Source organism: Onychomys torridus, chromosome 11 (genome assembly GCF_903995425.1).
Source record: "Onychomys torridus chromosome 11, mOncTor1.1, whole genome shotgun sequence".
In the NCBI taxonomy this organism is placed as follows: Eukaryota; Metazoa; Chordata; class Mammalia; order Rodentia; family Cricetidae; genus Onychomys; species Onychomys torridus.
Window position 1 is genome coordinate 29,746,295 of NC_050453.1, and position 27,910 is coordinate 29,774,204.

At 44.3% G+C, this 27,910-nt stretch overlaps 1 protein-coding gene across 1 annotated transcript; it reads right to left on the reverse strand.

Moving 5' to 3' along the window:
- Dpt (dermatopontin) lies at positions 1 to 27,356 on the reverse strand. The gene is made up of 4 exons (XM_036201845.1): positions 27,052 to 27,356; positions 15,510 to 15,635; positions 3,984 to 4,091; positions 1 to 67 (listed from the first exon to the last, which is right to left on the reverse strand). The coding sequence occupies exons 1-4, from the start codon at positions 27,354 to 27,356 to the stop codon at positions 1 to 3; spliced, it is 606 nt and encodes a 201-aa protein (XP_036057738.1).
- Positions 27,357 to 27,910: the final 554 nt, after the last annotated feature.

The window sequence follows — 27,910 nt, forward strand, 5'->3', positions numbered from 1 at the left end:
CTAAACATTTGCAAATTCGCAGTCATAATCAGTCATCCGGCACATTATGAACTTCCATTGGCGATCCCTGTGGGAGGAAAGCCAGAAGACGAAATGTCAGTGAAACAGGAAGAGGCACTGCTGCTGGGAAAAGCAGTGGAGGGCTTTGGCAGGATTTCAGAGCTGCGGGGATTCCTCACACCGTTTTCAGAAGACTTAGCAATAAAGTCTCCAGAGAACCAATGGGTCTGTAAGGTTAGATGGCCCTTGCTGGCTACAGACCATAGAGAGGCTCTTATTCATGGTTGGAGGTCAGTTCTCCATGGATGAAACTCCAAGGTGCCTCCAGGATTTACGAGTTCATGGCTCAGAGTAAATGCATTTATTAGCATCATCTCCATTTCATTGTGAAGAATCTTCCTTCTAAAAAGATTTCCCTGCCAACACTTTCTTTCTCCCCAGTACTCTCCATGTGCTGGGATCCAGGATATGCTCTGTGTGTTTCCCCTTTGAAACCACATGTAAGGTGAGTGGGGATAACTCAAGACACAGAGTGAGAAAGAAAATACCTGCTATTCTTGCCTATTGGAAAGGGATCGGCCTATGTAAGTGGTGGGATGGCTTTGAGAGGGCATAGAACCGCTTAGTTTTGTAAAATATGGTGTGGATATATGTGTTTGCTAAGCTTAGTGCCGTGTTCTTTTTCAACCACTTAATAGAAATGTAGGGAATATCTACAAGGCACAGCACTCCTGTGGTCTGATACTATTTAACAATGACAGCAACTGTTGTTGTTGTGGAACCCCTACTAGCTCCAGTGTGCTCAGCCCCGCACTAGATGCTCCGAGATGACTTGTACTCTCAATAATCCCCACAGTGACTCATTGTTTTGTGAAGAAATGGCTCAGTGGAGTAAGTCTTGCTTTACAGTATTGTAAGTGATAGATGATGGCATCAGATCTCAAGTGTGCTGGCCTCCAACCTTGGTCTTTTTCTTATATCACTCTGATGCCATTGCCAGGGGCCTGTAATGCCACCAGAGGACACAGCTGTCATGCTCTTTGCATAATCCCAATAATCCCAGTAAAGTGTGGATCTACTTTATCCATAGTCAGCCAAGCAATTTCTTCCAAAGCACATGCCTTTCTCCTTCTCTCCTTCCAGTCTGCCAGGCTTCTTTCTAATTCTAAACACAATGGCTGACAGTACCTGTGTCTAGCTTCTGAGTGGGTAGTGTGTGGGGATGACCATGCTAATCTAGGTGGAGGATGGGGATGGTAAGCAAATAGCCCAAGGCCAGCTTCCTAATTCTGAGTCTGTTTTTTCCAGCTTGTCTATGCAGAGTCATTGGGGATAGCATTCTCCAGCATATCTTTGAGGGCCTGGGGGAATGAGCTGTGCATTGATATTTGTTCTTGTAAAATCATCCATAGAGGATCTGGCTTGCTTTAAATGATTAGCAAGCTGGTGCAGTGTGTGTTTTCCAGGAGAATTTAATTATCACAGCTAAGAAGGGAGTATCTATGCATGAAGAAGATAAGAAAGACCTCAGAGCTGGACATTTGTGTTGCTCATTTAAGGGGCAGTTAATGGATGCTAAGAGAAATTTAGAAAAGAATCAAGGGGTCCAACCAGGTTCTGTTTTCCCTCCCAATAGTACCTTTCTACTAGGGGCTAAGTGACTCCCATGGTATATTTGGCAATGACTGCAAAGAGTTTTACTTATCACACTGAAGGTATCTACCAGTGACACTTAGTGGGTTGGCCCAGCACTGAGACTCATAGGACAAACAAAGAATTATCTCACCCCAGGATGAGAAACTATTCCAGGAGGAGACTTCCATGAGTGAGCTGCATATGGAAGGGAAGACCCTGTTCTGACGGAATTTGTCCAGTGGGGTTGAGGGCGGGCATACCATCTTCAACATTGTTTCAATGAAGAAACAAAAACTCTGCATCTTCAACCACTGAATGTTGGTGACTACAGCAAAATTACATGGGCATGCTCATTTCATTTCATCTGGGAGGAGGAGGGACTCATTTGAAAACAATCCAGAGACAGCCTGTCTCTGGGTCTTCAGTGACTCCTACCCAATTTATGTAACTAATCATTCCCAAGCCAGCAAGAACTGGCCGTTTCAACTGCCAAAAATTATTTATTTCACACCAATTTGGGGTGATAGTCATTCATTATTGATTTCATTTCCTGTTATATTTTTAACCAGAAAACTCAGAACCAATTTCCCCTTTAGCTTAGGGAATCTTCGGGAGCACTGGACACTGGGACTGTGTCCTGAGCTCGGCAGCCATTGTACTGCTCAGCGGTATTAGAATTCCATGCACTTTGAGTCTGTGGGTGTTTCTCTCTCTTCTTAAATATTCTGCTGTGTGGCACACCACTCAATTGTTTCTCCTCGGTGGCATGAGTTTATCTGAAGTACTATTCCTCTTTTAAACTGTAGCTTTAAGAAAATGGGTAACTAAGTAAGTTAAAATCCTATCTCAAACAAAAACAAGTTCCCTATGAAAACTGAGGCGTTCTCCTGTGGGAAAACAAGAATCTTTGTTTGTGGAGCCTGGAACTTTGTTTGTGCTTTTCCAGAGCTATTTTATAACTTTAAAAAATTGTATCCCATATTAAATAAGTTAACAGTAGTTAAGTGAGATGCAACTTCTTGGGAAAACATATTCACAAGAGATAAATGGCACTCGGATTGTTCAGTCTGTTAGCTAATGAGACTTTGCTGTCAGTTTTATTTGGTTTGCAAAACCCAAGTGGGTGATCATCCTGGAATTCATTTTTGTGTGACATTATTATCACCTGATTAAAAGTAGTCACATCATCTCTTATCGTCTGAATTTCTCCATGCTTTCTCATGTATGGACAGAGAACTAACCACAAGGTCCACATGAAGATCATGTCTACAGGAATTTTGAACCTTGTTTTCTTATTGTTTTGATGTATTTGGGAGAGGACCACAAAGGATTAATGGGAGAAGGGGGTGGGGGTGGGTATAAGGGGTGGGCAGTGCGGGGGTGGAGGTGGGTGGTGGGTGGGCCGGTGCTGTTTTTCTCCTTAAGTTACTCAAATCTTTTCATTAAAGATTCTGCCTTCATCATGGGATGACATACTCCTTTTTCATTTCTGGATGTAATTAGTTTGATCACATGGTCTGCACATTAATGTCTGTCACAACATCTGTGTGCTGGAAACTAAAGTCCAATGTAGTCATAGCACTAAGTGGCACTAAGAGGTAAGGGTTGTGGGGGCTGATTATGTCAAAAAGATGCTACCCTTGTCAAAGGTATTATCTCCTTGGTAATAGGTTCAGTGCAGCTGTCTTATCCTTTGTCCCTTGCTGTGTGGAGACCAGTGAGAGGTTCCATCTTGAAGCAAAGAGTGTTCCTCATCACATATCTGCTCCTTCCTTGATCCTGAATTTCCTGGCCTCTGGAACTGTGAGCAATAGATTTCTGGTTTTTATAAATTGTCCAGTCTCAGGTGTTGTGTTCCAGCAGACTGAACATACCATGAGAATGGATTTTATGTATTCTTCCTTGTCAATCTCCTCCTCTGCTTCTCTCTCCCTTCCTACAGTTCTAAGTGGGGAACTCACAGAGGCACAGGACTAAGAGGGTCCAATTTGACAGTGAATACTCTTTCCATCTTTCCAACCTGTTCTTGACATGTCAAATGCTTTCTGAAGTTGAGTGAGGAATTGCTCAGAAGAAGGCATGGTGATATCAAGTTTGGGACTCTGCTGTGCAGTAGGCTGGTATGTGTCCTCCTTGGAAAGGTCACACTGCCTAGTGCAGCAGGTTCCTAAGGACTCTCACTTCTCAGGCTCCCGCTACCTAACCAAACCCACAGTTAATCCTTGACTAAGTAGGACACTACCACATGGAGGTCAGTTGGTAAAAATACCCACGGTCAGGATCCCAGCAAGGAAGGAATCCACACAGCTCTAACCGGGAGTGTACTGGAAAGGGTGACCCCTCCTTACCTTTCCACTGCAGAGAAAGTGGTTGTTGCTCCTCGGATGTAGTAGTCATAGTTATAGGAAATCATGTCCATTTCTTCCCCATAGTGGCCTGGATATTCTGTTGTCAGCCTGTGTGGAGAGAGCAAAGGGTTGGAGCAAACAGAATGCTAACATGAAGGAGGGGAAAGATCTTAGGCAATCTGAACTAGAGTTAGATGGTTTCTGTCAAGCCCAAATGAGAGATGTCTTCCATTTCTCACCTTCCTTTCCCTAGCCATTGAACTGTACACCAAGCACATGAAACAACAGCAAATATAACTGAAACACATGCAGAAGACTCCCAGTCTTTGAAGACATGCTGAATTAGCTCCATTCTCTTCAAGGCAGCCTGTTTCAAATTGGATCATGACTCATTATTGGATCATAAAATCAATTGAACTGATTATGACTAGCTCTCTAATAGTTTATATTGATTGTCAGCTTGAAAGAGTCTAGAGTCACAATGGAGACAAACCTCTGGTCTTGTCTGCAAGGGAATTTTCTAGATTGGGTTAATTGGGTAGGAAGAGCCACCCTAAATGTAGACAGTGCCATTCCATGGGCTGGAGTCTTGAACTAAATAAAACAGTGAAAGCAAGCGGACATCAGTATTCATCACTCTTTGCTGAATACTAGATACAGTCTGGAGCTGCCTCCACCTCCAGATGCCATGACTTCTCCGCCATGATGGACTGTACCCTGGCACTGTGAGCAAAGAGCAAACCTTTCCCTCCTTAAGTTGCTTTAGTTATTTATTTTATTATAGCAAAGAGAAAAATAACTGATAGATGGGTGTAAAAAAGGATGCAACAGAAAGTATCTGGTCATGTGGGGCACTGCCTGCAACAGAGTTTGTGTGTGTGAAACTTTATTCAAATATATGTATGCACTGATTATGTGTATATATTATGTGATAGTTTAACACACATTTCTTAAAATGTGAGCTTTACAAAGGTACAGCTCTACCCATCACCATTGCTTCCCTGGCAGCTCAAAGAGTTCTGGCTACCATGCAAATATTTTCTGAATAAATAAATGACCTTGGGAGAGTAATTTCATCGGTTTCCTGATCTATTGAAAATTAAAGCTGTCTTAGACATTTCCACTGCAATTAGTGAAAGTCTGTGTGATATAATTATGAGAGGCAGGTGTGGAATTACTATTATTCTCCTCCTCGGCCAGCATCAGCACCTCCACTCCCTTTTCTGATTCTTCCTTTTTATTCTCAAAGATTGAGTCAATCCTAGGACAAATTTAGACACCCCCCCCCCCCCGGTTCTCATAAAGATTTGCCACTGGGATTCTTCAAGATCAAAATAGGTCCTTTAGTGTTTAAAAAGGCACCAGTGTCTTTCTTGAGACAGGTCTCATGTAGCCTAGTCAGTCCTTGAACTTACTATGTAGCTAGGGTAACTTTCAACTCCAGATATTTCTGCCTTTACCTCCCAAGGGCCAAGATTACACACATGCACCACCACTCCTGGATTTCATCTGTATCCCCAGGGATGCTGAGGAAACAGCTAATTTGTGAATGTCAGTAATCCTATTTGATTTGGGTCTGCCAGGCCATTGTGTATTGAAGATAGGAAGATCTTCCTTTCTGCAGTCTAATGGCCTTTTCTATTAAAACTATAAGGATTTTCACAATATCCCGATTTACAAATTAGAAGGGCTGATGGGAAGGTCTACAAGGTTAGGTATCTCGGGGCCAAGGTTAGCCCAAGGTAAGTGGGGCTTAGAAATCCAAATTCTCTCTTTGGGCTTTTCCTAGTCATTCCTTTGCCTGCATGGCTCACTCCATTCTGTGCCTTGTCTTTTTTAAATATATCACTAGGCCATCTTAGATACCAAGCCTGTCCTAGCATGCATGCTTGCTTGATATGTTCATGAAGGGAAAATTTCAAATCTCTTTTGTGCTTGTCAAGAGACCCTGAAACAACACATCTTTTGTCTAACAACAAAAACAACAACAAAAAAATCTAGCAAAGTGCTTCCTAGAAGGACCTAATCAGGCCTCATTTGGATCCCACAGGCTTGTGGTCTAAGGTTTCAGTGACAACTAGGACAGTTTACCTGAAGAAAGAGGGGGATGTTGAGAACATGCATAATGTAAGAAGGATTTTGAGAGTGTTTCCCTCATTTCATAAAACATCTTCTAGAACTTTAAAAAGCAGCATTTGGACACAATGCATAAAACTTAGTGACAAAGCATTTTTATTTCTGCTACAGCATTGTTGCATTAGGCTACGCCTCATTGCCCAAACTGGTTGGATGTTGTTTCTATTGACCCTCTGCTCTGTCTTCAGATCACTTGGATAGTTAAAAACATTTGGGATAAAGTGGGAAAGAGAAACTTGCATTTAAGATAAACACCAAAAAAATCTTGGGTTCCAGAGGGACAGACAGTTCCCTGATGCTTCCTCTAGGGATGATTCACTGTGTCGGAAACAGAAGGGGTCTTCAGCTCAGGTGGGCAGATTTTTCTAGGGAGCCTCTCCTATGGTAGCAGAGTCTGCTGTCTAGTAAATCTCTAGAATTTCCCAGAGAAGGTGAGGTGTGTAGCACTGGTATATTTCCATCTTGTCCCAGTTAGGTTTGGCTTTGATTTTTAGTTGTGTTTTGTTTTATTTTCATCATAAAATCAGGAGATCAAATTCCTACTTTCTTCCAGAATCTTGGACTAGGGGAATGGTGAAGGAGGGTGGAAACTGAAAATATGGAAGCAGAAAAGGACTCAATCATTGGTAGATTGTGAACCTTCCAAACACCACCTACAGCAAGAATTTCTGTTGTAATTCAGCCTAGGAGTCCATATTTTTAGTTCAATAGGTATATGCTCATTTCTTTCTTACCAACATCACACATACACACACAATGTCCTAATGAATAAAAGGAGCCCTGGTAACAGCTCTTCTGGCAGATAAAAGGCTTTAAGCTGACAGAGCTAGAACCAAGACAAAGTTTACATACTTTTCAGAAAGTTAAAAGAGGCCGAAGGAAACAGAATGATCATGTTTTCTTGGATGTGAGGTTGGCTTTCTTGAAGGTGGGAGAGGATTCAGTGTGGTTTCAGCTTTCTTGTGAATTACTATGTCGTTTCAGACAGCTTTTTGGCAAAGTCTCTCACACAGAGCATTGCCACACATTCCTAGCCCAGCTGAAATGATCCATTAAGCCTGAGGCTTTGCAAGATGAAGGGGAGGACAATATATTAAAGGAATGAGTTTATTTTAAAAGTAAAAGGGGCCATGCTTACTCTCTTTCAGTTAAAAAAACATCATCATGTGTATGTGTATGCATGTGTGTGTGCATGTGTATATATGCATTGTATGTGTATGCATGTGTGTGTGCATGTGAGTATATGCATTGTGTGTATGCATGTGTATGTGCATGTGTGTATATGCATTGTGTGTGTATGCATGTGTACCCACATGACTGGGCATATGCTCATTTTCCCTACCACTTTCAGTAAGTATCTATTGGGGTACAGTTTCTCACTTCATGTTCCAAAGCTTAGAGAACTTGATATCTTACACCTTGTACAACTTCCTGCATCAGATAGGGATGAACAGAATGGAGAGAAATTAAATGATGTCTTAATTATGAGCAGCTGAAAATTAGTTTGAACTGAAGGAAGATTGACATAGGACTTTCGCATCCATGATACTTCAGTCACTGAAATTGTCAACAGATGCAATTGGACTCAATGAACATTTGCTAACTGCATCATAGGATGACGGCCATGGAGATCTCTTTGAAGCATCACTGGTACATGGCACCATACACGTCTTTTATGAGCTGGTGTTCACAGGGATAGAGACACCCAACAAGTTTAGATTGATGTGTCAGGATTGGTTTATACTTTACATTTAGATCAAAGCAGATGATAGTTTCTGACAGGCAAGTCACTGGGAACTTTCTTAAATATCCCAGTCCATTCATGATCAAGCCACTTACATAATGCTTTCCCAGGCACACAGTAAGGAATGAAGATACTCCAGGGTAGATGACTTTGTTAGTACCCTAACACTCTTAATGCATGCTATATCAGAACTTGTTTCAACTATTTTTGCAAAGACAGAAATGATAAAACCTGAATGGACTTCTGTGTAAACAATAAAAATAAAAAGACGCTGGCAAAGAAGCCAGGTCCTCTGCGTCACCAAAGTGTCCTCCTTTGTGTAGACAGGCTGGATTCTGGGGACTTGGGCTGTGACAAGGAACATCAAATGTTCATGATATCTATCCTCTGTGGCATTTGGGGGTTTCTATTTCAAACAGTTCAGCTACGTATCACCACACAGGGAAGCATAGTTCCCGGGATGTCTGTGACTTAAATTAGAAGGGAGGAAAGTCCCTGAGCTTTTTTCAAATTGCTCTTTTGTAAGTGTTCCAGCTCTTGCTTTAAGCCCAGGGCTGGTCAGCGGTCACATTCGTTTTGACTACTGTTGACTGTCACCAGCCATATTATCTCCTGGCTACCCTGGCCTGCACATCAGCAAGGACAGCTTCACCTCCAACTTCTCCCTCTCTCTAAATAAGCCTCTCCCCGTCACAATCATCTATTGTATCTGCCTAGTGCTTGATCTGTGTTCTTATTTTCTTCCTGTGTTGAGAGGTGGTTAGCTGTGCACTACACTACACAAATAACACGGGATATGGTGGTAGCTGGATCTCTTTGAATCAAGCTCACTGCTTTAAAGAAAGTTACAACTTCTGTACCTCAGTTTCTCCATGAGCACGGGGAAGATATAATAAATAAGGCAATAGAGTCAATCACTGTTAGGAACTTCTCCCAAATCTGTTAATTGTAGTTACGTTATATCCATTCGCCTTCAGTAACGGACCATTTAAATGAATGAAGAAGTGATGGCGGCTTCTAGAGTCCTGTAGATGGAAGTGGACTTCTCTGTAATTGAGAGGTTTGCTTTGTTCTAAGTAGCTCACAGCTTGGGTGAACTGATATTCAGACAATCAGCCGCATCTCTGAAATGTCTGTCTTTGAAGTCTGAACACGAGGGAGGCATCTCCGATGTGTAGGCAGCCAAATAGACATCAACGTTATAAACAGGGGTCAGTAACTGTGGCAGCGACCGTAGCTGATGAAAGGGACAATTGATTTTGCTCAAGCTCAGAGGAGCTGTGGTCCGCCAGACTGAGTGTGAGGAGCTGCTTGTTAGTGGAGAATAGGCACATCCAAACTCAGTGTGCACTCATTTAAAAGGTAACGTCCTGGTTAGTTTTCTCGAGCTCTGGTTACCTCCACCTCTGCAATTATAGCTCCTAGCTTGCTCAGGGCAATCAGTGTGGAAACTTCCCCTTTCATCTGGGCCAGGTGCTGCAGGAGACTATTCAATCAGGGTGGAGTGACAGACTCCCAGATGGAGGGAAGGCCTTTGAGCTCATTCCTGACTTGAACACAGCATCACAGGAATAGTCTTGCCAACAAACCTCATCTTGTGTTAATATCTGAACAGCAGGACATGAGTTTAATGTTCTCTTTGCCTGGATCATTCACAGTGGAAGGGAGGAGACAAATGCTCTCCTTAACTGGATTTTGTTGTTGTGAACTAGAAATGTCCAAAGCTACTCTCTGCCTTACGACCTGGACACAGGATGGGTGGAGGCCATGCTGGAGAATGCTGAGTCTGATTGCCATAGGAAGCCAGGCTGAAAGGCAACGTAAAGGTCACTTAAACAGGTGACCTTGTCCAAATAGATCATTCAACAAATCTATTAGTCAGCCAGAGTTCCAGAGAAGAATCACTTAGAGAAAAAAAATAGTTGCTCAGTTTAAAACCCTCCATTCCCAGGATGCATAGTCCCCACCCTGCTGGCAGACTGACTGGGATGTGACCTGCAGCAGCTGGAGCCGCTTGAGGACAGGGGATGGATGCAGAAGGTCTCTGAAGGCTTGTGGCTTCTTTGGTGACATGTGTTTGTTGTTTGCAGACCACTGGACTATGAATTTGGATTCTTCTATCTAAATAAATATGTGTTCCATTTATATATTCAACCAGTCCAGTGGGGACTGATTAGTAACGGCATGTCTGCATCTAACAGGAATCCACTTTCTTGCCAGGTTTCACTGATGCTGTGATATCCAAGGAGACACTTCTCAGGCTGAAATCAGAACAGTAACTTGGTTCCCACCAAACAAATAAAGCCCACACGCATCTGGGAGTTGGTGATGATTTTTTTTTTTCTCTAGTTCAGCATGATGATATTTCTGAGTCTCTAAATGTTTGGAAGTGCAGAGACATCATTCACTTGACAAACTTCACATGTGTGCTGCAGAGAGCTTTTTAAAGTAGAAAGGGAGCTGGCTGTAGTGGAGCATGCCTGTGATTCCAGCGTTCTCAGGACACTGAGGCTGGAAATGTCTACAGAAATACTTTTTTTGTTTTGTTTTGTTTTTTCGAGACAGGGTTTCTCTGTAGCTTTGGAGCCTGTCCTGGAACTCACTCTGTAGCCCAGGCTGGCCTCGAACTCACAGAGATCCACCTGCCTCTGCCTCCCGAGTGCTGGGATTAAAGGTGTGTGCTACCACCACCTGGCCGAGGAAATCTTGATCTACAAAGTAAGTTCCAGACCAACCAGGGATACATAGAGCTTGGGTCAAACAAGCACACAGGGACTGGAGAGAGATGTCTCAGTGACTCCAAGTACCCACTGTTCTCAAAGATGACCAAAGTTCAATTCCAAGAGCCCACACACACAGGGTGGCTTACAACCTCCTAGAACTCCACATCCGAGGGAGCCTGGACACTTGCATGCACAAGTACAAGCGCGCACACACACACACACACACACACACACACACACACACACACACACACAATGAAATAAATCTTTAAAACAAACAGCAATGAAAACAAAGTAGGAGGAAAGGTCCATTCCTTCACATGTCTAGTTCTGCCATTTAATTTAAGTCAGTGAAAGTGAGGTAAGAGCAGTTTCCGATGCAGGGATCACCAGCATTTCACTGCCGGGTGGTAGAACACAGTTGTCAATTCACTGTGCAGGGCTGTTAAAAGGATCAAGCAGAATACTGAATGCAAAGAAAGGTTTTGTCAACTATTAAAAAGTCACTCTGTCAATGTTAGTGGCACTGTGATTACTGCTCTTAAGGGCTTGCAGCATGCAGTTATTCTTTTGACAGCTTTTATATTGAGGGTCAGGCAGGACTCTGAGGTGCTGAAGGAGTGAGAATTTATGACCTTGGGGCTTCCTTCAGTTTAGAAAGGTATAATATAACACCATGACTCAGACAATTTGAAGATCCCACGGAAGTGTCTAGACACCCTTGGAACAGTGAGTCACAGGCTGTGTTCTATGGCATTTAGTGTACGCTCAGCCAGCCACTGCTCTGAGGTCTTCTTGGGAGATGTATCACTTCTGTAGGCCACTGTATGAACTCCCAGGTCTGACACTATGCTGTCTGAGGTAGAGCCAATCATGTTGAAGCACTCATTTGTGGAGTCTGCTTCAGAACTGGCTTGGGATGTTCTCCTTACCCTGCGATTCTGACCAGTGGTCATGTATCTGGACCTGGGGCCTGGTGAGGGAGAACGAGGAGCTGGGGGTTAGAAGTGCAGGCTGCAAGATCACTGAAGACCAAGGCTTGAGGGTAAATTTTATGAAACCTGAATGTTTCTGCCAATTCAGGCAAAGTTGCTCATCTCGTTTTGACCATGGTTAATTAACCAAGGCTCTCTGTTCCTATACATACCTTTCCACAGTCATTACATTCCTAGTATTATAAGTGATGGACGGCATCTGAGGAGAATTTGGAGAGTTATTTCTAAAGAGAAAATGGGCATGTAATATTTGTGGGGAAGCAAGCCAGATGACACAGTAGTCTGGGGCATCATTAGATCAATAGTGGAATTTGGTACACTAAGATTTCTCTTTATCAGGCCTTGGCACCCCAGTAAACAGGGTAAGCTTCAAGCATCAGTGCTCAACGTGTTGACACACAATACAGAAAACCTGAGAAGCCTGGGGTTAGGGGAGCTTTATATGCCTTCTTCTTTGTCCCAGCCTTGTCCCCATCCATCCTCAACATCTGTTGTCAGATTTTCTAAAGCCACTGAAGCTCAGGCGTTTATCTGCCTGATGGCTGAAAGCCTTGGGCCCTCAGCCCGTTCCCTGTTGTTCTGTTTGTCCAGGACCCCAGGCAGCAGCTATGACCGGCTTGCTCCAGACACTGCAGGCTCTCTCATTCACCCTGGCAGAAACCCCAGGCTCTCACTGTAGTGGAAAATGTGGCTGGCTCAGATCACTCTTCCTCTTCCTGGGGAAGAGTGACTGAATGCACCCCTCTTCCTCCTCTTCATATCCACCTCCTTTCATATGTTCTGTTTTCTGCAAGGGACACTGGGCCTTCCTGGGTGTTTCTGGACATGGTCTGCCCTTGAAAGGCCCATTAGATGGCCTCTCCTGCAGTTGGGAAAGTGGAGGGGCCTCTGCTTTAAAACAGGCCAGCTTTGTGTAATCATAGCCAGTGCAATAACAGGCTCCTGTTATCTCCTTTAACCCTCTCACTGTATATACAACTAGGGAGTAGGCTGAAGTCTTCATTCATTGAGCAAATGTCCGTGAGGCTATGTACCTGACATCATGAAAAGGCTTTGGGACCTGAGGAGAGACATTGGTCAGTTAAATGGCTCACCGCACAAGCATGAGGATCTGAGTTTCATCTCTACCATCCATGTCAAAATCTGAGCAGAGTGGCTCACACCAGTGACCCCAGCACTAGGCAGTCTGAGATAGAAGGACACCTGATGCCCACTGGTCAGCCAGTCTAGACTAAATACAGCAAAACCCAAGTCCCAGGGAGACAGTCTCTCAGAAAACAAGGTGATATCTCCTTAGGAGCTATATCCCAGGAAGATATTTTAGCATCCACACACATGAGCACATACATTTGAACACATGTTCATTTACACACAAACACACACATAAAGAAATATGTACACCTAGGTTCAATTCCCAGCTCCCAGATGGCAGCTCACAACTGTCTATAACTCCAGTTCCAAGGAATCCGATACCCTCAACCAGACATACATGCAGGCAAAACACCAATGTACATAAAATACAAATAAATAAATAAGAAAGAAAGAAAGAAAGAAAAACATGTATAAATTCTTTTTAAAGGCTTTGCATGCATTAGTACAAAGATCTCATGAGCACAGAGCTTGTACTGCAGAAGTGTGAGGGTGGGGATAAAAACAACAACAACCTATTTTCTGAACAAAAAATTACCTTCCTCTGCATGTCCTCCAGAACCACTTAACTGCACACACCCAGTTGACAGGTATTAAGAAACCACTTATGACTGGGACTGTGACACCATCCTGAAACACCTGCTTTGAATGCTGGATTCCCAGCACTGTAAGAAAATAAGAAACTTCTGTTCAAGGCCCAATCTCTCTTGCCTCTCTTTCTCTCCCTCTCCCTGTCTCTGCCTCTGCCTCTGCCCCTCTCTCTCTTTCTCCCTCTCATACACACATGAGAGCGAGAGACATACAGAGACAGAGACAGAGAGATACACAGAGAGAGACCAAGATTCAAGCACTGTGTTAGACAGACACTAGATACAAAGATCGATGTTTTTTCTTATACCAAGTACTCAAAGTCTAGGTAGAGAGAAGCATCCGTACATAAATAGAATGTAACAGTGAGTTGTCCCAGAGACATCTGTGAAGAGTCAGGGCTGCCTACATCCAAGCCTCCAGCTGCCTGAGGATGCCTACCCCCTCAGCTACACACTGCAAACACTCATCTGGGCCAACACTTCAAACACCCCCTGGGCCACACACTGACACTATCTATGATGTATTCCTTCGGAGGTTGAGAAAATACAAATCTTGCTAATGTGGTAAATGCATCACTAGGCTGATGACTATTTTGGCTTGCTCATTTAGATACATTATTCACCTTTTAACTGGCTTTGAATGCCTTGCTACAAAGGCAGCTCATTGCAATGTTGGAAGAGCCATTCTCTTGGCAGATAGGAAGGGGGAATTAGTTCATCCCTACTCTCCCTCTTTGCTTTAGAACCTGAGTCCTCTTTGCAAACTGGTATCTGGATTGCCCTTTGGCTAACACACCTCTGGAGTGAGGATAGTGTGAGGACCCACCACAGCCTCACAGATATTTCAGTGCTTTGAATTTCAACCCTCATTTCAGGGGTGCTGAGAAACATGCCCACATTGGGGAGTTTGACACCTCCTGGCATTCTTCATACATGTTTACATAAACTGGGTAATTATGTTTTCCTTCCAGATCGCAAACTGGTTTCTATCAGTTTTTGAAACACAGTAAATAAACATTGCCATCATTTTCAATGGTGCATTGAGGTGTCCGGAAAAGTAAAAGTGACCTTCCAAGGACAAGGCAGTTACAGTGGGGAGCAGAGGAAAGAGACTGCAGTGAAACGTAGCATGGAGGCTGCAACCAAAGATCCCCCTTGCCTTTCCCAGCATTCCTTGGGCCTGGTATAGCATGCAGATCTTTAGTCTTTAATTCCGGATCTGCCTTGGCTGAATCAGCAGCCTTTGGCATGCCTGCTCACCTGCTGTGATGGGGTAAGACATGCTTTACCAAAGGAATTTAGTGGAGCTAGAGATTTCTGCTCCATCGTGCGGCTTCAGACATTGGCTGACTTGGAGCTGCTAATTTACTGTCTTTAGTTCAAGAAGAAGAGTGTGCTGATTTGAGGGTCTCTAGAGACGTCGTGTACCTCTGGGGCATCTGTAGAGTAGCCCTGTGATCACAGAGAACAAACAAAACCCACAAGGCTGTCCTCCCAAGCATCAGACTGGAGAGAGACAAATCTCCAGTGAGGCAAGCTTCCAGTGTTGAAGGTTGAAATACCTGGATTGCTTACGGACCAAAGAATCTGGGCTAAGTTGTGTTGTTAACATGGGGTGTGACTTATCAGGGTAAGCAAATGTATATGGACTCTCATTGGCAATTGGAAGCAAAGTCGGGAAGCACTTGGCTTCAGCCCAGGGGGAGATAAGGAAATAGGGCGTCACAGGCTGTGGCTGTCAGGTGACTCAGGAAACACCAGCCTCACTTTGTTGTTTTGATTTCTGTCTCTAATTCTCTATTGGACTGTGACTCAGGAGAGACTTGGCTACTCCTGGAGGTGCTGCTGGAATATGGGTCCCAAACAGACTTGACTGTGAGGTGATGTCAGCATGGGAGAAGGAAAAGGTATGGGCAGGAGTCAGCAGCCTTCAGCTGCTGGGTGATGCTGGCCAGTCACTGCCTTCCTGCATTGTTCTGTTTCTTTCTTATGGCAAAAGAGGGGTATGGGAACATTGGGTAGGATAACCTGTAGGGTTCCTGTCTGATAGTCTTTCTCAGCCATTCATTCTCTTACATATTCTAACTGCTGTTTATCACGCTGGTTTGTGACATCTTGAAGGACCAGATCATCGTAGGCTCCCACACTCCCGGGAGCTATGAGGAATGAGGTTTAGCTCCCAGACTCACCAGCAGGAATATGGACATCTCTTGCTGTAGCGACAGCAGTAAAATTGCCATTCCCGGTCCAGCACTGACTCAAAGTAGCGGCTCTGGAACCCGGCTACCAGTCCATTGTTGGAGCAAGTCTGGTACCTGAAGAGAAGAGAGTGTAAGGGAACTGATAGATGCAGACCCCTTCCTCAGAGCCCCCTGACACAGTCACATGCTCTCTCACTGATCCACATCCCTGCAAGTTATTCTATTTGATGCAAAGGATAGATGTTGTATGGTAGAAATTACGTGCTCACCGTTAAGGCTTAAATGACACAGCAAATTTCAGAGGAAGGATGTTTGGGAGACCCTGTTCCTGATGCCTCTCCTTAAATGTATGGTTAGATGAAAGGATATTTATGAATTTTACAGTTCAGGATGCTATAAGTCATTTTACTTGAATTTAAACTAGAAAGCTCACAAAGAACTATGATGAACTGTTGAACTTCAAATAAACATTTCAATGTCCTCCCTACAACAGCACACAGTGTAGATAGACCCAAGGGCTGTCCAGGGAACCTAATAGGATGTCTAGGATCATAGTTAGCATTCTCTCTGTATACCCAGGAATCTTTCTACCACCTCCTAAGTGGGTCTCTGAATTCCACCCCTAGGACCTACAGATGGGCCAGGGACATGGAAAACCTCCCCATAGAATATCCACAGACCAACTGAGTTCAAAATCCCTCCAAGGGCTCCTTTCCTGTCCTATCAGTCCTGATTCCTCCCGTGGGGTGAGTCCTCCACTCTGGTCCTTAGTTGGAGGGACGTTTCACTTTGTCTACCTGTGTTCCAGTCTTGGGACCCACCCTTTCATCTTTAAGGCGTCTCCCTAAGTGAAGAACAGTGACGTGTGGCTGTTCCTCCTCTGTCCCATCTCTGGACCTCTTCCTACCCTTTCTCCTCATCACACACTGCATGAAGGGTTGGCACTTTCTGCTGGAATGGTGAGAGTGTTTTCTTCCTGGCTGCAGAGCTTCCTCCCCTTATGCAGAACACGATCCTTTGTAAGTTTCCCCATGCTGTTTGCTGTTGTTGTAACTGATGAACAGAGGAAGAGTGTTGTTTTGTTTAGTTCATGGTTGTGAGAGTGCGGAAGTCCTAGAGCATGGTGTTGGCATCTGGTGAGGACCTGTTTACTGCACCATAACATGGTGAAGGGCATCACAGGTCAAGACAGAGCAATGTGCCAGTTTGGCTCTTTCTTCCCCTGCTTATGGAACAACTAATTCCATCATGGGATTCTGATCTGTTTCCTATTACCTTTCAAAGGACATACTTCCAAATGTCATCCACACATGAATTCAGGGGTTAAGCTTACAATACATGAACTTTACAGAACATATTCAAACCACAGTGCAAGCCTCTCCAAACCAGGTCTTCAGCTATTTCTGTGTCCTTCAGTTTCCTAGGTACCTGGATCATCAATCTTTCTCCTGTCATGTGAAACAGGAGGCAGTGGCCGATGGTACATAGTCTGAAGCCTGGCAGACTTGAAAAGGGGGTAAGGAGTTCCCTGTCCTGACTACTGAGTAAGACCTTGTTGGGGCATCTAAGTGTCATTTTCTTCTTATTGCTGGAAATTAACTCATTCATCTGTCCTTTTCATTCATTTATCATTGATGCGTGCATTCATGCACATGTATATTTAAGTACACATTTTAATCCATTCATCCATTCAACAACTTATTCTTTATTACTATTCTGTTTCAACTCTGTACACTTTGATGAGAAAGGAATCGATAGGTGGGCGAGATGCTTGCTCAACCATGTTCTCAAGAGTGGTAAGAAGTTCGTATAAGATCAATAATGAAATCCAATATGTAAATTGAGACTGATGGTTTTTGATTATCAAGCCTTTTTTACCTCGAGAGTATTGCCACTTTGGCCTTATATATTTAACATGGACTACTACTGCTATACTATAGTATGATGGAAAATAACGTTGTGTGTCTTCTAGGTGGGTCTAACCATCTCAGTTCCACATCAGTATGGGTATGAGGAAACCAGTATAAGCTCTAAGAGTCATGGGCGAACCCCAAGGCCTTCAAAGGGAGAAGGCACAGCACGCTGGTGCTTTATGTGATTTCCTGTTTTGTCATCATTAAGCAACCACGTTCCTCCAAAGCAGAGCCTTTTACTCCCCACCTGGGGTGTGGTGTTATCCACCATTGTGTTTTGTGTACTCACATTCCTACAAGGAAGAGTTCCCACAGTGGTAGGTTCCCTTAAATAAAATGAATGGAGGGAGATAAGCCAACCTATCTCAGGAAGGCCCAGTTCTGAAGGCAATCAAAGTCTCCCAAGTTCTCCTATGGCCCTCTGCTGACAGCCAGCTCCATGACCTTGTGAGAAGAGTGCTGTCACTTTCTCATGCCACCTCAGTCATGCTTCCCGGTGAAGAGCAGTTGCACCCTACATGCTTCCAGCCCCCAGAACATTTGGAGAAAGGTAACCAAGTAACAGTACTCCTCCCCAACATCAGCTAGATTGTCTTCAGAGTTTGGTAGTACAGGCCTGTTGAGAGTTTGGTGGTGTGGAATTGTTCCTTCTGGAACTGGACCTTAGTTGGGGTGTACATTCACAATGTGAAGATGGGCACAACGGAGTGATTGTGATCATAGGCTGTGCTTCTGGAGTGGTGCTCCATCGTTAGCTGAGTTGTCTAGATCAGTTGTCAAGCCATCTAATGACCTAGCTTTTCCCTCTGTAAAGTGAGCATAATGATAGCTTATGTAGCAGGAATCTTATTAATAAAATCAAACCTGAGGCCAGTTATTGGGGTGAATGCTGAAAGATCAGAGAAGCAGAACAAGCCACAACTTCCTCACTTCGCCAGTTCCTTAGCTGGTCTTGTTTCCTCAGACTGCAAGCTTCTGAGTCCTCATCCAAATGGGTCTCAGCTGAACTGTGTTGCTCCAAAACCTGAATGCTTAACCAGCCAAAATGCTTCTAGTTTTTGGTCTTCACACCTTATATAATCTTTCTACTTTCTGCCATCACTCCCTGGAATTAAAGGCTGGATTTCTGGGATTAAAGGCGTGTGTCACCTGGCCTGTTCTAACGTGGCCTTGAACTCAGAGATCCAGAGGTATTTCTGTCTCTGAATGCTAGGATTAAAGGTGTGTGCTACCACTGCCTATCCATCTCTGACCCCAGATAGCTTATACTTGTATTCCTCTGAAAACCAAATAAGAAAATGCATAGAAAATTCTAAGGATGCCGGTGTTTGAATGCTTATAAATCATTCACTGTTGCTCTTCTTTGGTGTAGTCTACACAGCAAGTAGGAACCTACTTTATGAGAGAAGCTCCCTTCTTGAATGTCCATCAAGCATCAAACACATTTTCTGAGCTGTTGGGCCCCTAGGATGAAGCTCACTGAGACTGGACGCTTTGGTCACTCTGTACAGAGATGTCCTATTATCTCTTATCACCCAAGTAGATAATGCAGTCCTTGTGGGAAAAGGTCATTTAATCTTTATTCTGTATTCCTCATAATGCCTGAGGCTTGTCCAGTAAATGTTTGATGGTAGAATGAATGAACACATGACTGACCAGCTGTCTTCTGATATCAGAGGCAGACTTAACTCCTAAGGGGTTATCATTTGAGTCTTTGAAAGGCTCTGGAACTCCCTCTAACTTGTTCCTATGGAAATTGGAGCAATGGTTCATTTCCCGGTTTTTATCTTGTTTCAGGTGCAGCCTTGTTGGAGGATGACGGTACAAAACGAGTATCATTTTGTGCAATTCTCTCATGCACTGTTTACACTCTCGGTCACCTTTTCAATAGCTTCTTGTAAAACACAACTCCTGTGAACATCGGGCACAGCTGCAGAACTGCAGGCCCAGGTACAAGGCAAGTGAGAAGAGGTGAAGGCAACTGACAGGGCTGAGGGAGGGAGCTGGAAGGTTCTGTGTTGTTCAACATATTGCAACTCAACCAAGAAAAAGAAACAGTGGAACAATAACATGGCAAGCCTCTGGTGCGCTTCAGAGCACAGGCATGTCACTTTTGAACAGTCTGCAGAATAGAGCGTCTGCTCCAAGGCTCTAGCTTTCCTGATAAGTTGTAGCATTGGCCCCAAGTCCTCAGCAGACTCCAAGGAAACTTTCCCCTGGCACAGGAGGGCCTGATGCCCTGCTACAGAGATGCTTCTCCCATTCTTTCTCACTGTCTCTTTCAGAATCAATTTCAGCTTCAAAAACAAGAGTAATATCAGTTCTGTTCTGCCTAAGACTGGGAGTTTTCTGGAAGGGAAGCCATAAGGCTATGACTCTTTCCATGACAACAACATTTACAGATGTGTTTGGAGGAAAGTGGCCTTTCTGGAAATGATTTATCTCAAGGCCTTCATCCTAGCAGCAAAGAAAAATTTCCTTTGCATCTGCAAGGGTAACACAGACATAACGAGGACGTGGGAGGCCTTGTCCCGAGGAATCTACAGGTAGGAAGTCTCTTCCCCATCTTGACCTGAACCTATGGAACCTCCTTACATCACAGTGAGGACACGTGGTGCCTGAAGGAACATGGCCAAGCTAGCAACCAACTGAAAAGGACCTACATCTTGGGCTTGCTTTATACCGAAACGTCCATGCATGCTCCCTTCCAAGAAGTACGAAACCAACAAACACAGCAGTTACATCGTCTGTTCCTGTCAGTGCTTCAGCTGGACTTCCGGTTTTTGTATGTGAGCTTCATCCATTCTGGGATGGTCAGAGAGGAAGAAGAGCCGGAGTTGGGGGGCGGAGAGTGCAGCTTTTCTGTTCTTCCCTTTGCTTTTTAGATGCTCTGTGGAGTTTTAGTTTTCTTCCTCCGATCTCTGCTAGCCCCTGGTCAAATGTGTAGAAAACCCGAGATCCCAGGGAGTTGAAGATGGGAATGAGTTGGACATAGAAGGGGAGGCCGCAGTGCCATGTTCATCAGTGGTGCTCACAAAGATTTGAATCACTTAATCTGCTTGTGTTAGTCTTGTCCCACCTCATCAACACACGTATTTTAAGGGCTGTTAGCTGTCTCCAGACTCATGGCTGGGAGAGACTAAGAACAGTAGACACCAGTGGCCAACTCCCTGCACTGGAGGGACCATGTGCGGCAGCCTTCTCAACTTTTCCAAATTTCTTTCCATTCCTTAAAGTGGATAATTGTAACACAGATGCAAGCTCTAGGTTTTAATTCTGTTTGTCCCGGAATAATTCTTTGGTTACCATTAGCCATTTAAAACACAGTCCACAGAATTTTCAATCTTTCAAAAAGTAGTCATTAAAGTCTGCTCTGAACACAGTCTGGTCTCCTTCTTAGGGTACTGGTATTGACAGACAGATGCTCTGATGGTGGAGACAGTGTGAACAAGAAGCAGAGTGGGACCAAAGGACAAAGGAGCAGAGAAAGGGGAGACTAGGCAGGGTGGCGAGGTCGTGACCTGGGAAAGTAATGACAAGGCAATGGGTAGGGACAAAACCTAGGGGGCTGGAGAGATGGCTCTGCGGTTAAGAGCATTGACAGCTCCTTCAGAGGAGCTGGGTTCAATTCCCAGTACCTACATGTCAGCTTACAACTGTTTGCCACTTCATACATGCAGGCAAAATAACCATCAATGAACATTAAAAAGATAAAAGTAAATAAATTATTTAAAAAACTTAGGTGGAGGATAAGGCTGATTAATCTAAAAAACTTTGACTTTCTGGATTCTTTTAACTTACAATCCTTGGGGGCCTCTCTGAGGAATAGTTGGAGCTGAATTCCCTCAAGGAGACATGCAACCAGCCTCCGAGAGTGGAAACCAGAGAGTAAGAGGCAGTTTGAGCCTCCATTCCCTAGTAAGGCCTTTTTTTTTTTTTTTTTTTTTTTTTTTTTTTTTTTTTTGGTTTTTTGAGACAGGGTTTCTCTGTGTAGCTTTGCACCTTTCCTGGAACTCACTCTGCAGCCCAGGTTGGCCTTGAACTCACAGAGATCCGCCTGCCTCTGCCTCTCGAGTGCTGGGATTAAAGGCGTGCGCCACCACCCCCAGCTTCCCTAGTAAGTCTTACACTTCTAATTCAGATGGATGTTTTCCTTTCTTGTGATGTATTGATGCAACCATCACACATTTCATTTAAAACAGTCTTTGTCCAGCTGCCTCCCAGTGTAACAATGCAAGCTTTTTTGAAGGTAAATAGACCCTATCATCCTGCTATGATGATGCAGACATGGTCTTTTAAAATAATGCCTAGCTGTCTATAGTCTGGCTGCTTCCTATTGTTCCTGGATATGAGTTCTGCTGTCTCACTCCATGTTTTAGGCCTGCTAGACTGTCTACTGGGTAGTAAGCAAAAATGACCTGTCAGAAGGAAAGACCCATTATAGAGTATCAGTAGAGACTACTCAAAGGGCCTCTGAAGAGACCCAGCCTATTTCATGAGATGTCCTTCTATCCTGAAAGTTTCTATGCAAGGACAGCAAACAGAAGTAACTATGGGGGCTCATGACTATCAGTTACTAGTGTACTTCTTAGCCTGTTGGTCTAATGCCCCCTCAATATCTATCTATTCAACTGTGGTGGGTACTCAAGGTGCTTAAAGTTGGACATTTACTATTCATAGAGTCTGACTGAATTATGTACTTCAAAAGGCCATGTGTCCCGCCACCCCAGTTTCATAACTTTCCAACTGTGTGTGATTTGTCTCAATGAGCTTCAGTTTCCACTGAATGTTCCCGATACTGTTGTGGATACCAAATAAGATTGCACTGTGAGTGACTCAAGGGCACAGATTTGTGTTATTAATCTTCATATTCTCACATTCTAGCAAATTCTATAGTAACAACCACTGAATGGGCAAATGAATGTACAAATGGCAAAGGCTACAAGCACCAATAGAACATAAGTTAGGGCATGGGCCATCCAACTTTTACTTAGTGTGATGATTCCATTGACTTTTCAGTTATTTGATTCTGAGCTTTCATTTCTAACCATGGTGTAAGAAGATGGCTCTACATTCTCCCCATAACCCTTTCCAGTGTTAGGGTTCTTGGATACTGTTACATTCTGTTTGCATTTGAATTTCCCATTAAGCAAGTAGCCAGCTTGAATTCTTATTTTTCAACTTTTCACTCTGAAATAAGTTTAGATTTAAAGATGGCATAAGATTCATGTCTGTCCTTCACCCAGCTTCTCCATTGCTACCTCTAATAACTCGAGTATGTTTCTAAATACTGAGAAATGACATTAGCATAACCCTAAGTTCTAGAAATTATTATGGTTTCATCAGTTTTCCCATTAATGTCCTTTTATTGGCATAAGATTCAAACCATGATATTATGTAACATTTAGTTCTCATGCCTTTGGAACAAAGAGTTTACTATGAACTCGTTTAGTTTACTGAAGCAAAATTATGGGAGAATATAAATCTAACAATGAGTTCATCTTGTGGTAACAATGTGTGTCAACAATGCTCCATACATGTTTTAGAGATTCTTGGGGAACTATAAAAGACCACCCTGCATGTTGGTGGATACAGTAAGCAAAAATGAAATGCTGGGCACTGTCTTACAAATTTGGAAATACCAGAAATCAAAGACATAAGCAAAATAGTTTTCCCCAGGGGAAAATCTACATTGAGGGTGGTGGAGATACTGTCTGCGATTCAGGCTGCGTTAAGTGCCAACTAGACTGACTTGGTCTTTCAGTATATATTTACTGGGAGTCTGCTACGTGCTAGCATTATTCTAGGCACTGGAAACACAGTAGTGAATAAGACAAAGTTCCTAAGTTCACGAAGCTTTAATGAGGGAAACAAATAATAAGGAATTACAGATCTAGCAGTAGTATATTCAGAAAACAGAGCATATTGGGGGTCTAGAGAATGAAGGACATTGGTTCAAAGGAAGTGAGCACTGTGCATTTGAAACACTAAGGATCATGAGCTGGGACGATTGCTCTGCTCTGCACAGCACATTGCAGATTGTGGCAAACAAAGACCCTGGCCACTGTATCTAGCATTAGACTTGCATTGATGCTGCCATAGCTCTGTGGGATAGTTGTCCTTCCGTCTCCTTTCTGTTATGGGGATTGTCATTGATTAATTAATTCAAATACTCAGCTCTAATAAAACAGATGCTTTAAAAACGTCTTTGCAGCTTCTCTGAAGCACAGGGATTAGATTGGTACAATACACAGGGCAGTCTTCCTCACATACAGACTGCACATAAGCCTGGTTTGCCCAAAATAAGTTTCACCAAATTCCGTATTCACTGAATTGTTATTGACTACCCTGAAATAGGATGTTGAAATGATAGATGCTTGTCTTAGACGGATTTTTTTTTTAATTCCCTTCTCCTAGACAAATCATGCCTTTTATTTCTCCCCTCTTCTCTCCCCTCCCTCACTCCCAGAAGGAACTGAATACCTAAGAGACAATACAGCTGAGAGGTGGGAAGAATCCTTGCTTAGAGAACCTTCCACTATGAGACAATTCAGCTTCACACAATTTCCCATTTCATCTTGCTCCACTCAAGACTTGTGTATCCCACAGTATACGCTAACCAAAGTCAGAAGAACCCCCTGAAAACAGACCTGACTCCCCCACCCCCTACAAGGCAAAGGTACTCATAGGGGACTAGCTAAGGCCTCCTGGACATCTTAGTGGTGGAAACAGGCACCCTGCTTTAGGATGCCGTATTCGAAGCAGTGGCTTTCAGCATAGACACCAAGAGTAGCAGCACTCAGCTCTGAAAGCAGCACCCTGCAAAGATGGCCCCCCATTAGCAAGTTTTCTTCAGCAGATCCCGTGTACTGACAAGTTTCTGTTTGTCCCTCCTGCCTCTTAAAATAAACCTGAAAGCGAATTTACTTGCATAAGACAGCCAAATTGCAGAAAAGTCACCACCAACTCCTCCCCAGAACAGATTAACAGCCTGCAGCCAACAGGGGGTGGGGGTGGGGCGGCATATAATTGCTCCCCAGCCTGTGAGCAATCTCTTTCCTTCCAAATCTTTCACTGAGCCTGGAGTCTGAACACAAAGCCATAATCGTCTAGGAGAAAATGCCTGGGGACTAATGGGTACCAGTTCTGGTGCAGCTGGGTCCCGTGGCGAAGAAGCTGTTTCCCACGCTCATGACTTTCTAGCCCTGTGATTGGTGGAGATGGGAAAAGCAGACAATGGAGTGTGGAAGGAGGAAAGGAAAGATCTTAGACTGCAAACATCGAAAATGCAGAGGAAGAGGAGGGGAGAGAGGCCTCACCTGTCAGCTTCACACTAGTTCCCCATAGGCAAAAACAAAACAAAACAAACAAACAAAATCAGTTTTTCTTCTTTTTCTTTTCCTTTCTCTTTCTTTTTTTGTTTGTTTGTTTGTTTTTGTTTTGTTTTGTTTTTTTCGAAACAGGATTTCTCTGTGTAGCTTTGCGCCTTTCCTGGATCTCGCTTGGTAGCCCAGGCTGGCCTCGAACTCACAGAGATCCGCCTGCCTCTGCCTCTCGAGTGCTGGGATTAAAGGCGTGCACCACCACCGCCCAGCTCCCTTTTTTTTTCCTTTTTTTGTTTTGGGGAAGCTTTTTGCCTCTCTTCAAATAGTTTAGGAGTTCATGGCAAAGCAGCTGCAAATGGCCCCGTTTCAAACTAGACAGCATTTGGCTTCTCTCCTCAGCTGGGTCCCAGCACACAGGGATCAAGGGACTGTAAGCAAGGGCCCAGCACACTCTGCAGTGAGCAGCTGCTTGGTGGAACCTGCTGGGATCACAAAGTCTGGGGGTTCATCCTCCAAAGGAGGCAGCAGAGAGACAGCTGAAGTGGGGGCCAAGGTCACACTGAGTTTTCTCATTAGCACCAGAACCCAAACCCCAGCTCTGACTCAGCCCAGGGCTCTCCCGTTAGTGGTTGAGCAATATTCACTGAGCGCTGGTCTTCTGCGGCGCCAACAAGGGGGTTAGAAAGAGGGCCGGTTACATGATGGTCCCCTGGGGTGGGTGGATTGGACAGATAGTCGCAACTAGGTCATTTCCACCCTTGAAGCCAGGCAATGAGCCGGGCTGCTAAGGGACACTCGAGTCTGTCCTCAAGATAAACTTGGTCTCTGAGTCATCTATGTGTCTGAAGGGTTTTGGATCATTAAATCTGTTTGGCGGAGACAGAAAGGAGGCATGGGAATGGCCTAACAAAGCCTGCTCAGGCAGTCTCTGCAGTTCCTCCGTCTTCACCTGCTTGTGTAATTGCTGTCTCCTCAGGCCACGGGCCCTCTCCTCAGGAGTGACCCAAACTGACAACTTCCTCACCGAGCCTGGGCGTCTGCTGGGGTCATGTAGATCCCACCTGCTCCCAAGATGACAAAGTAGCTTGAGTGTGGTTCTGAGTCCACCTGAGGTGGAGACAGCAGCCCCTTGGATGCCCAAGCTATAGCTCAGCATATGTTCTTTAAAGTGGAGACTTCCTAGACCCAAAGCTTGTCTTAATAGCTGAGAGAAACCACCTTACCCCTCAACTGGAGTTTGGCTACCTACAGCATGAGTAACAGGCTTGTTTTAAGCATTAAATGAGATAATTGTATTAAGTGCTTGATGTGATGTATGCTCCAGGAAGCGCTCAATAAATGAGACCCTCACACAGTTGTCTTGCTCAGGAGATAGAAGAGGTGGCAGCCTTCCAGCTGAGGTACCTCCTCCCTCAGTCTGACTCTCCTAGGGTCAATCTCCACCCTCTCCCCAAGCTCTGAAAGCTCTATTCAGACAGCTGTGAATGACTAGCCATCATGGGCTATGGAGACTGGCTTCTGATTAAATACCAGTGCCGGGACAGTCACACAGAGAAGCACAAGCTGGGACCAATTCTACTCCATTGACTAAGGCAAAGGGCAGAAGGCAGGAGAGCACCTCTAAAACCCTTTGGTGAACTATATCCTGGCAACAGAGGCAACTTTAAATCACAGGAGAGGGGAAGAGAAAGGGAGGAGAGGGAGAGAGACACAGAAAAATCTTAGTACTAAAAATTGACAGCTTTTACTTTCTCAAAACAGCAGAGAGCTATTGGACTTCAAGCCCCTTTGCTTCTATTTCTTAGTCCCTTTTACCCAAGCACTTGCTCCAAATCAGTCATTTTCAGACTACTGGTGTTGAGGACCCAACTGTTTATTTTCCTCAGACTTCTGGAATAACAGCTTTGGGAAACAGTAAATCATTACAAAATAAAAACATCAGTCCAATACCACAGCAATGCTCACTTACTCTAAGATCCATTAGGAATTTCAATTTTCTGCAGTTTGATAAACATTCTACAGATGCAAACCCAGCCTGCAGGTCCCACTAAGCCTAGAGACGGCCTTTGAAGAAGTCAACCACATAGAAGTCCATCGTCCAGGGGCATAGCCTGCCCTGGTTTTCACCTTACAATGTCATCTACCTAGTAGCAGCCCTGCCCATGAAAGCATGCAATAATAGTAAGTTTAGAACATGCCCAGGCTAAGAGTAATGCTAATCCTAGAGGACAAACTTCCCCCTGGAGGACATGAACAGATGTTCCCATCCCAAGTGCACTGGCTGCTCCTTACCATTCCATGCCAGCTCTATTGATTTCTTCCCACCAGCACTCTGTGGGCTCCCCAAGGCTTTGGGGTGTGGGCATGCAGGCATAGTTCCATTGTCTGTCAGAGCCTTCCTTCTTGCTGAAGATGCTCCTCACGGCTACCACCACTTGCCCATGGGGACACTGGTAGCTGAAGCCTTGCCGGTTCAGATTCACCCAGCCATCATCACTATAGTCGTGGTACTGCTGATATGGGTACCCGTAGTCCCCGTACTGGCCCCAGGCTGTGGTTACCAGTGGCAGAAGTACCCACAGAAGAGTGAGGTCCATACTGCCTGGCTTTTGGCAAGAAAAATGTCACCCTAAGTTTTCAGGGCTGACTTTTATACAGCTGCCGCTGACATGTGGCTTCCAGATGTGGGAGAACTGGGTCCAACTGCAGTGTGTCATTGCTCAAGCAAAAACTTTTCCACACTGAGAAATTGGCCTTGCTTGCATCCAGCTTGTTTTAAGGTGGAATTCTAGGAATATGCAAGGAACATGTAAATCAAGGAAACTCTCAGGAGAATCACTTCATGGAGAGGATCCGGGCCAGCTGCTCCAGCCTTCTGAGAAACACCTAAGAAAGACCTCTCAGCCAGTGGATCCCTTTATCTCCCTACATCCCATCCCTCTGTCCCACTGCCCTCCTCACTAGCAAACCCTGGATCTGATCTCCAGCTTATCCTTCTAGAATCACACAAATATGGAGACAGTGACTTCAAAATATAAGTCAGTCAACATGGTAAGTTAAAGGGACGCAGCCATCTAGATTCCCGCAAACCTGGTTCCCTGGTTTCCTTCGTGTTTTTTGCTGAACATGTTTGAATTTGGGGTAGAAGCGG